At 43.5% G+C, this 10,740-nt stretch overlaps 1 protein-coding gene across 1 annotated transcript; it reads right to left on the bottom strand.

The window, feature by feature from the left end:
- Positions 1 to 938: 938 nt before the first annotated feature.
- Positions 939 to 6,209, bottom strand: LOC125767946 (uncharacterized). The gene has a single exon (XM_049434982.1). The coding sequence runs from the start codon at positions 5,896 to 5,898 to the stop codon at positions 1,462 to 1,464; it is 4,437 nt and encodes a 1,478-aa protein (XP_049290939.1). The 5' UTR covers positions 5,899 to 6,209; the 3' UTR covers positions 939 to 1,461.
- Between the last annotated feature and the right edge of the window lie 4,531 nt (positions 6,210 to 10,740).

Here is a 10,740-nt window from a genome sequence, read left to right as displayed (position 1 = left end):
TTTTTTATTCTTTTTTTAATTTAAAGCATTATTTAAGTGAAAAGAAACTTATTGCAACAAAATTCGCATTAAAATATATCATATTTATGAATTTTGCTAAATTACTCAAAAATGAAGAAAATTTCCCATTTTCTCAAACAGGGTAAGGAACTTGGTTCCTCGGATAACTTCTGGCACAGACATCTGAGGGCATGGCCGTCCAAGAAGAAAATGTAGCCATTGGTGCCATCTATCGACCACAGGTTAAAGATTGGCGATCCGTTGGATACCGACCGAGTTATAGGCAAAAGTTGGTGCAAAAATGAGGAAAATTTTCCATTTTCTCAAACAGGGTAAGGAACTTGGTTCCTCGGATAACTTTTGGCACAGACATCTGAGGGCATGGCCGTCCAAGAAGAAAATGTAGCCATTGGTGCCATCTATCGACCACAGGTTAAAGATTGGCGATCCGTTGGATACCGACCGAGTTATAGGCAAAATTTGGTGCAAAAATGAGCCTTAGTAATTTTATATTTTTGTGATTGTTTTGATTTTTTGATTATTTTTCACTCTTTTTTTTATTTAAAGCATTACTGTAGTGAAAAGAAACACATTGCAACCGATTGGCATTAAAATAAATCAATTTAATTTTTTTTGCAAAATTTCTCAAAAAAATGGCAAGGGGTACCCCTTATGAAATTTTCGAGTGGAAATTTTTTTTGAAATTTTTTTCTGATTTTTTATTCTTTTTTTAATTTAAAGCATTATTTAAGTGAAAAGAAACTTATTGCAACAAAATTCGCATTAAAATATATCATATTTATGAATTTTGCTAAATTACTCAAAAATGAAGAAAATTTCCCATTTTCTCAAACAGGGTAAGGAACTTGGTTCCTCGGATAACTTCTGGCACAGACATCTGAGGGCATGGCCGTCCAAGAAGAAAATGTAGCCATTGGTGCTGTTGAGGCGCCGGGGTTGCCTCAAGAGGGGGAGGAGGAATTTGGTTTCCCTTTGGAGCAGGAAGAGAAACACCTTTTCTAACTTTAACCTAGGAACTTTATTTTTACTTTATTGACCGTTCGCCGGGTCAGATTGGACTCTTACAGGGTCGGTTTGGAACTGTAGTTGACCGTTTGCCGGTTCGTTATGAACTGTAGCCGGTTCGATATGGAACTGATGCCGGTTTGTTTTGAACTGATAACCGCTACGAGGATCTAATCGTCCTTTTATAGTTGCCAAAAATGTTTATTTAGATCCTTCCAGAAAGATTTAGAAAGATTTAGAAAGATCTATCCATCCAGAAGATAAATCCAGAAAAATCTGGATTTAGAAAGGTTGCCGCATCATTGCGCGCGCGATGATTACTTTGCGTACTAATCATCGGTCAGGGTTCATCCTGCGTTCGGGTCAGGGTTCATCCTGCGTTCGGGTCGGGGTTCATCCTGCGTTCGGGATTGTTCGTGCGCGTCGGTGGTGTGACTATGCAGTAGGTGTGGTTTCTAAAGCCTTCACACACACTCTCGCGCCCGGTGTCTCGTGTGTTGATTGTGTTGGTGTCGAACATGCTCCCCCGGGCTGCGAAGAATCCGTTGAAGCACTGCAATCCTGATTGCAGTTGTCTTCGATAGGCAGGATAGAAATTCGGGAAACAGCTCGACAATAAATCGTTCCCCCGATCCTGACATCAACGGCTCGTACAAGATTGTCTGATCCAGGGTACGTGGTGATGATCCTGCCCATCTTCCAGGATTGTGATGGCAGATCTCTCTCCTCAACCAGCACAATCATTCCAGGGCGGATGTTAGGATGTGTCCGTTGATTTTTACTGCGGGGCTGCAGGCTCTGCAGGTAGTCCTTCCTCCATTGTTGCCAGAATTTCTCTCGTAGCTGTTGAAGGTATTGCCATCGGGACAATCGATTCATCGGTACATTGTTGTAGCTGGGTTCCGGGGTTGCAATCAGAGGACGACCCACCAGGAAGTGTCCTGGCGTGATGACCTCTGGGTCCGAAGGATCAGAGGAAATAGCGAACAGCGGTCGTGAGTTCAGGATCGCCTCCACTTGGGTCAGTACCGTAGCGTACTCTTCGAAGGTTAGCTTGGCGTCCTTCAGTGTTCTCTTGAGGTGATACTTGGTGCTCTTAACAGCGGCTTCCCAAAGTCCTCCAAAATTTGGAGCTTCGGGTGGGATGAAATGCCATACGATTTCCTTCGTCTGGCAGTATTCCTGAAGTAGCTCGATGGTTGCTTGGTTTCGGAAGAGTTGGTATAGCTCGTGTAGCTCCGAATTGGCTCCCTTGAAGGTGCATCCGTTGTCCGAAAAGATTTCCTTGCTTAACCCTCGCCGACTGGTGAACCGATGGAACGCTGCAAGGAAGGCCTCGCTCGACATATCCGAGACTAATTCTAGATGGACTGCTTTCGTTGCCATGCACACGAAAACGGCAATATAAGCCTTAACAAGGCGAGGCTTATACCGGCCCTCCTTGACGAGTACTGGACCGGCGTAATCAACTCCAGCCTTCTCGAATGGATGCGCTTGAGTTACTCGGCATGAAGGAAGGTTACCCATTAACTGGCTGGAACTTCGTGGCTTGGATCGGAAGCAGCGGACACAGGATCTTGTTATCTTTCGAACAGATGACCGTCCATCAATAAGCCAAAACTTCTGACGAATGGCTGCAAGCAATCCGGATGGTCCGATGTGTAGAAGCTCTTGATGATACGCCTGTATGATGAGATCGGTAACTGGATGCCTTGGAAGCAGGATCTGATGTTTATTGGACAGCGGGAGGTCGGAATGCTGTAATCTTCCGCCGACACGCAGGACTCCGTTGACAATTATCGGGTGCAGGGCGTAAATCCGTTTACAAGATTCGTTGCTTTCCACTCGTTGGATTTCGTCAGCTAGCGTTTCACGCTGAATAAGTTGGACTATGATGTCCTGGGCGTCTCGAAGTTCCACAACAGTGAGAAAACGGTTGGTGACACGCTTCGAAACGTCCTTCTCACGGCAGTTAAGGATGAATCGTCGAACTAAAGCGATTACTCGCTGGAGTCTTCGAAAAGAGCTGTACCTTGAAAGGACAGGTAGATTGGGTTTGTTTACTGCCGGCGTGGCAGCGATGGGTGTCGCTCTCAATTCCGGAAGGCCGTCATCAGGTAACTCATCAGGAATCTCTACTTCATAATCCGCGCTTTGGAGGAACTTTGGACCCAACCACCAAAGTTCGTTTGTCCGTAAGGCCTCTGGCAGCATACTGCGGGACACAATGTCTGCTGGATTCTGCTTTGTTGAGATATACCTCCACTGTACTCTCAACGGTTCGGTGAGTTGAAGGATTTTTTCGATGCGGTTCCGCACGAACACCTGCAGGGATGTAAGCGGTTTCTTCAGCCATGCGAGAACGATCTGACTATCCAGCCAGAGGATTCGCTGGAAGCACGAGTGCGCTGGAACCACCTTGATCTGCCGATACATTTTGGATATGTCGGCAGTGAAGACGATGACATGTTTCCGGAATCGGATGAGGATGACGAAAATATCGTTCTGCACAGTCGCTCCCACCATCAGGGCTTGGTTGAGAGCTACATCAGATGGAGCGGCCTTAGCAGATCCATCGAAGACCACACGGAGCTTGGTGCTGGAGCTAGATGGTCGTAGAACCGCATGATGAGGCATGTAGAAGCAGGCTTTGTCTGGTTCGTCAAGATCTTCCCTGATCTCACGGCAGTGACCGAGAGCTTCGTAGTCGTCGATGAATTTGGCATATTGCTGCTTCAGAGAGGAATCCTTCTTCATACGTCGCTCAAATGAGAGAAAGCGACGCAGTGCCAGCTCTCGGTTGACCTTCAACTGAGGTGGAAACTCACGAAAGGGTAGGGCGACAACGTATCTTCCGTCCTCGTCTCGGTGGTGAGTTTCTCGGAACACCCTTTCACACGCCTCATGCTCCGTGGGTTGATCGGTATCTTCGATCTCCTCAACCTCCCAAAACCTCTTCATGGTCTCGGGTAATGAGGCGGAGGTGGCGGTGCAGCTTTGTTGGTCGTTTTTTAGTTCTTCGACATCTCCTGCCACGACCCATCCAAAATGCGTCTCTTGAAGTTCGGGCAAGTCTTCTCGAAGCTGCATCCTTCCTGATTTAAGTAATCGTAGGAAATGGGATACGCCTAACAGCATGTCTATTCGTCCAGGCGTATGGAAATCAGGATCAGCCAGAACTAAGCCAGGTGGCAGGGACCACTGCGTAATATCCAGCTGAGACGAAGGGATGATTCCTGTTACCTTAGGAATCACCAGGCATTCAACGGTTGTTGAATAATCAGAACATCGCGACTCGACTGCCACGACGATCTTTTCACGAGTGCAAGTCTTGACAGCACCCACTCCAGTGATGGGCACAAACGTTGGGATTCTCGCAAGTGATAGGCGATCAGCGATTGCCTTTGAGATGAAGCTTGCTTGGGAACCGGAATCCAGAAGAACACGGCATGGTATTTTCCCGTTGTCGCTGTTTCTTATGTACACGAGGGCAGTCATGAGCATAGCAGTCGTTTGTTTAAACGATCGGTTTTTTGGAACAGCGGTATAGGACGAAGGATTAAACGAAGCGGTAGTGGTGTCCGACCAGACTGCTGGAGATGTGTTTATCATTGGTGTGGACTTCTCCGATGCTGGCTTAGCATCCTCGTGCAGAAGCGTGTGATGTTTCTTCTGGCATTTCGAGCATACCCTTTGTGATGGACATTCGTTTACTCGATGGCCAGCTTGAAGACAGTTGTAACACAGGTTTAACTCCCTCACCTTGGCGTTGCGTTTTGCGGGTTCCATTTTGTTTAATGCGGGACATTCAAAATGGCGATGTTTCTCGGAGCACACGAGACAGGGATGTGATGTCGATGACGATGATACTGCGTGTGCTTTCTGGCTTGGAAGCTTACCAGTCGACTGCTTATGGTTTCCCTCCTTCACGGTGGCTGCCTGGGGTCGATTCTGGAACCTTTCCAGAACTTGGCATTCGCTTTGCAGGAATTTCATAATCTGCTCGAAGTCTGGTAGTTTTCCGTGTTCCTGCGTTCTTTCCCACAGTTGGAGCGTCTGGTCGTCTAGCCGAGCAGTGATGATCTTAGTTAGCAGCAAACCAGACATCGCGTCGACTTGGATGTTTTGGTACTGCAAACCTCCAACGTGCCGGTTTACAGTTTTTACAAGCTCTGTGAGATCCTTGTGGTTCCTCTTTGGAATAGCCTTCAATTCCAAAAGTCCAACTAGATGGGTGTCAACGATAACGCGAGGGTTCTCGAATCGCTCCTTCAGTTGTTTCCAGGTCAGCTGGAAATTGTTATCCTGGATCATCTTTGCCGTTATCCATCCAGAAGCATCGCCGACTAGTGCCTTATCCAGATGATGAAGCTTCATGGCATCGGAAACGTTGCTGCGACCGACAATGTCCTCAAACATCGTCTGAAACTTCGGCCAGTTTTCCACCTTTCCATCAAAGCTGGGAATCGGAGCTCGCAGTGGCTGATGTTGCAACATTATCGGGGTATGAACCGTGCTATTTACTGGAACAGCGGTTTGCGGCAATGACACGGATTGCTGCTCGAGTCTCTCCATCGCCTCGGTGTGGAGAATATCAAAGGCCATAAGCATTTCGTCTTGCTCTTCTAGCTTCGATGGTGGGCATGCTTCCATAATCTCTCGATGGACAGTGGTGTACTCTTGATAGTGTACATCGAGCTTTTTCGCGAAGACCTTTAGGAGTGTTGGAGTCACCTTTGTAGGGTCTTCTTCGGCTTCCTTCAGAGTGCGGTTGATGAGTGTGACTCTCCGCTTGATTTGGCCACGCTGGTGAACCAGGAGCTTGAAGTCATTATCGTCATCCTTCTTCTCTGGTGTATGATCGAGTCCCATTTTTTCTTAGTAAAGGCTCGCTGCACACACGATGGAACCAAGGTAAGGTTTTTATACACACACACTTCGCGTTGTTAAAGCCACGCGAACGCTTTTCACTATATCCTCACGCAAAGGATGGATTCTACTTGCTTCGACCGACGGTTGGCCGACACTAGATCTTCCTCTGGTGTCCTTGCAGGCTGCTCGGATGTCACCAAAGGTGCCGATTAGCGCACTAATCGACAGGGAGCACTTCACTGGTCGCTTCGGGGACCGGGAGTGAAGGTTTTGCTTCTACTGGTTGTCTGGTTAACCAGAGAAGGCTTGTGGTACCGAATGGCTCGGTAGCGACGAGTTCACCAAAGGTGCCGATCAGCGCACTAATCGACAGGGAGCACTTCACTGGTCGCTTCGGGGACCGGGAGTGAAGGTTTTGCTTCTACTGGTTGTCTGGTTAACCAGAGAAGGCTTGTGGTACCGAATGGCTCGGTAGCGACGAGTTCACCAAAGGTGCCGATCAGCGCACTAATCGACAGGAAGCACTTCACTGGTCGCTTCGGGGACCGGGAGTGAAGGTTTTTCTTCTACTGGTTGTCTGGTTAACCAGAGAAGGCTTGTGGTACCGAACGGCTCGGTAGCGACGGGTTGACCAAAGGTGCCGATCAGCGCACTAATCGACAGGGAGCACTTCACTGGTCACTTCGGGGACCGGGAGTGAAGGTTTTGCTTCTACTGGTTGTCTGGTTAACCAGAGAAGGCTTGTGGTACCGAACGGCTCGGTAACGACGGGTTGCTTCCACTAGCCACCTAGTTGACTAGGGAAGGCTTCAAACTACCGGGGACTGTAAGCCGGTATCCGGTTCGGGATGGACCAAAATGTTGAGGCGCCGGGGTTGCCTCAAGAGGGGGAGGAGGAATTTGGTTTCCCTTTGGAGCAGGAAGAGAAACACCTTTTCTAACTTTAACCTAGGAACTTTATTTTTACTTTATTGACCGTTCGCCGGGTCAGATTGGACTCTTACAGGGTCGGTTTGGAACTGTAGTTGACCGTTTGCCGGTTCGTTATGAACTGTAGCCGGTTCGATATGGAACTGATGCCGGTTTGTTTTGAACTGATAACCGCTACGAGGATCTAATCGTCCTTTTATAGTTGCCAAAAATGTTTATTTAGATCCTTCCAGAAAGATTTAGAAAGATTTAGAAAGATCTATCCATCCAGAAGATAAATCCAGAAAAATCTGGATTTAGAAAGGTTGCCGCATCATTGCGCGCGCGATGATTACTTTGCGTACTAATCATCGGTCAGGGTTCATCCTGCGTTCGGGTCAGGGTTCATCCTGCGTTCGGGTCGGGGTTCATCCTGCGTTCGGGATTGTTCGTGCGCGTCGGTGGTGTGACTATGCAGTAGGTGTGGTTTCTAAAGCCTTCACACACACTCTCGCGCCCGGTGTCTCGTGTGTTGATTGTGTTGGTGTCGAACAGGTGCCATCTATCGACCACAGGTTAAAGATTGGCGATCCGTTGGATACCGACCGAGTTATAGGCAAAAGTTGGTGCAAAAATGAGGAAAATTTTACATTTTCTCAAACAGGGTAAGGAACTTGGTTCCTCGGATAACTTTTGGCACAGACATCTGAGGGCATGGCCGTCAAAGAAGAAAATGTAGCCATTGGTGCCATCTATCGACCACAGGTTCAAGATTGGCGATCCGTTGGATACCGACCGAGTTATAGGCAAAATTTGGTGCAAAAATGAGCCTTAGTAATTTTATATTTTTGTGATTTTTTTGATTTTTTGATTATTTTTCACTCTTTTTTTATTTAAAGCATTACTGTAGTGAAAAGAAACACATTGCAACCGATTGGCATTAAAATAAATCAATTTAATTTTTTTTGCAAAATTTCTCAAAAAAATGGCAAGGGGTACCCCTTATGAAATTTTCGAGTGGAAATTTTTTTTGAAATTTTTTTCTGATTTTTTATTCTTTTTTTAATTTAAAGCATTATTTAAGTGAAAAGAAACTTATTGCAACAAAATTCGCATTAAAATATATCATATTTATAAATTTTGCTAAATTACTCAAAAATGAAGAAAATTTTCCATTTTCTCAAACAGGGTAAGGAACTTGGTTCCTCGGATAACTTCTGGCACAGACATCTGAGGGCATGGCCGTCCAAGAAGAAAATGTAGCCATTGGTGCCATCTATCGACCACAGGTTAAAGATTGGCAATCCGTTGGATACCGACCGAGTTATAGGCAAAAGTTGGTGCAAAAATGAGGAAAATTTTCCATTTTCTCAAACAGGGTAAGGAACTTGGTTCCTCGGATAACTTTTGGCACAGACATCTGAGGGCATGGCCGTCAAAGAAGAAAATGTAGCCATTGGTGCCATCTATCGACCACAGGTTAAAGATTGGCGATCCGTTGGATACCGACCGAGTTATAGGCAAAATTTGGTGCAAAAATGAGCCTTAGTAATTTTTTATTTTTGTGATTTTTTTGATTTTTTGATTATTTTTCACTCTTTTTTTATTTAAAGCATTACTGTAGTGAAAAGAAACACATTGCAATCGATTGGCATTAAAATAAATCAATTTAATTTTTTTTGCAAAATTTCTCAAAAAAATGGCAAGGGGTACCCCTTATGAAATTTTCGAGTGGAAATTTTTTTTGAAATTTTTTTCTGATTTTTTATTCTTTTTTTAATTTAAAGCATTATTTAAGTGAAAAGAAACTTATTGCAACAAAATTCGCATTAAAATATATCATATTTATAAATTTTGCTAAATTACTCAAAAATGAAGAAAATTTTCCATTTTCTCAAACAGCGTAAGGAACTTGGTTCCTCGGATAACTTCTGGCACAGACATCTGAGGGCATGGCCGTCCAAGAAGAAAATGTAGCCATTGGTGCCATCTATCGACCACAGGTTCAAGATTGGCGATCCGTTGGATACCGACCGAGTTATAGGCAAAAGTTGGTGCAAAAATGAGGAAAATTTTCCATTTTCTCAAACAGGGTAAGGAACTTGGTTCCTCGGATAACTTCTGGCACAGACATCTGAGGGCATGGCCGTCCAAGAAGAAAATGTAGCCATTGGTGCCATCTATCGACCACAGGTTAAAGATTGGCGATCCGTTGGATACCGACCGAGTTATAGGCAAAAGTTGGTGCAAAAATGAGGAAAATTTTCCATTTTCTCAAATAGGGTAAGGAACTTGGTCCCTCGGATAACTTCTGGCACAGACATCTGAGGGCATGGCCGTCCAAGAAGAAAATGTAGCCATTGGTGCCATCTATCGACCACAGGTTAAAGATTGGCGATCCGTTGGATACCGACCGAGTTATAGGCAAAATTTGGTGCAAAAATGAGCCTTAGTAATTTTATATTTTTGTGATTTTTTTGATTTTTTGATTATTTTTCACTCTTTTTTTTATTTAAAGCATTACTGTAGTGAAAAGAAACACATTGCAACCGATTGGCATTAAAATAAATCAATTTAATTTTTTTTGCAAAATTTCTCAAAAAAATGGCAAGGGGTACCCCTTATGAAATTTTCGAGTGGAAATTTTTTTTGAAATTTTTTTCTGATTTTTTATTCTTTTTTTAATTTAAAGCATTATTTAAGTGAAAAGAAACTTATTGCAACAAAATTCGCATTAAAATATATCATATTTATAAATTTTGCTAAATTACTCAAAAATGAAGAAAATTTCCCATTTTCTCAAACAGGGTAAGGAACTTGGTTCCTCGGATAACTTCTGGCACAGACATCTGAGGGCATGGCCGTCCAAGAAGAAAATGTAGCCATTGGTGCCATCTATCGACCACAGGTTAAAGATTGGCGATCCGTTGGATACCGACCGAGTTATAGGCAAAAGTTGGTGCAAAAATGAGGAAAATTTTCCATTTTCTCAAACAGGGTAAGGAACTTGGTTCCTCGGATAACTTTTGGCACAGACATCTGAGGGCATGGCCGTCCAAGAAGAAAATGTAGCCATTGGTGCCATCTATCGACCACAGGTTAAAGATTGGCGATCCGTTGGATACCGACCGAGTTATAGGCAAAATTTGGTGCAAAAATGAGCCTTAGTAATTTTATATTTTTGTGATTGTTTTGATTTTTTGATTATTTTTCACTCTTTTTTTTATTTAAAGCATTACTGTAGTGAAAAGAAACACATTGCAACCGATTGGCATTAAAATAAATCAATTTAATTTTTTTTGCAAAATTTCTCAAAAAAATGGCAAGGGGTACCCCTTATGAAATTTTCGAGTGGAAATTTTTTTTGAAATTTTTTTCTGATTTTTTATTCTTTTTTTAATTTAAAGCATTATTTAAGTGAAAAGAAACTTATTGCAACAAAATTCGCATTAAAATATATCATATTTATAAATTTTGCTAAACTACTCAAAAATGAGGAAAATTTTCCATTTTCTCAAACAGGGTAAGGAACTTGGTTCCTCGGATAACTTCTGGCACAGACATCTGAGGGCATGGCCGTCCAAGAAGAAAATGTAGCCATTGGTGCCATCTATCGACCACAGGTTAAAGATTGGCGATCCGTTGGATACCGACCGAGTTATAGGCAAAATTTGGTGCAAAAATGAGCCTTAGTAATTTTATATTTTTGTGATTTTTTTGATTTTTTGATTATTTTTCACTCTTTTTTTTATTTAAAGCATTACTGTAGTGAAAAGAAACACATTGCAACCGATTGGCATTAAAATAAATCAATTTAATTTTTTTTGCAAAATTTCTCAAAAAAATGGCAAGGGGTACCCCTTATGAAATTTTCGAGTGGAAATTTTTTTTGAAATTTTTTTCTGATTTTTTATTCTTTTTTTTAATTTAAAG

Source organism: Anopheles funestus, chromosome 3RL, assembly GCF_943734845.2.
Source record: "Anopheles funestus chromosome 3RL, idAnoFuneDA-416_04, whole genome shotgun sequence".
Taxonomy (NCBI): Eukaryota; Metazoa; Arthropoda; class Insecta; order Diptera; family Culicidae; genus Anopheles; species Anopheles funestus.
This window is presented reverse-complemented; position numbering and strand designations above follow the sequence as displayed.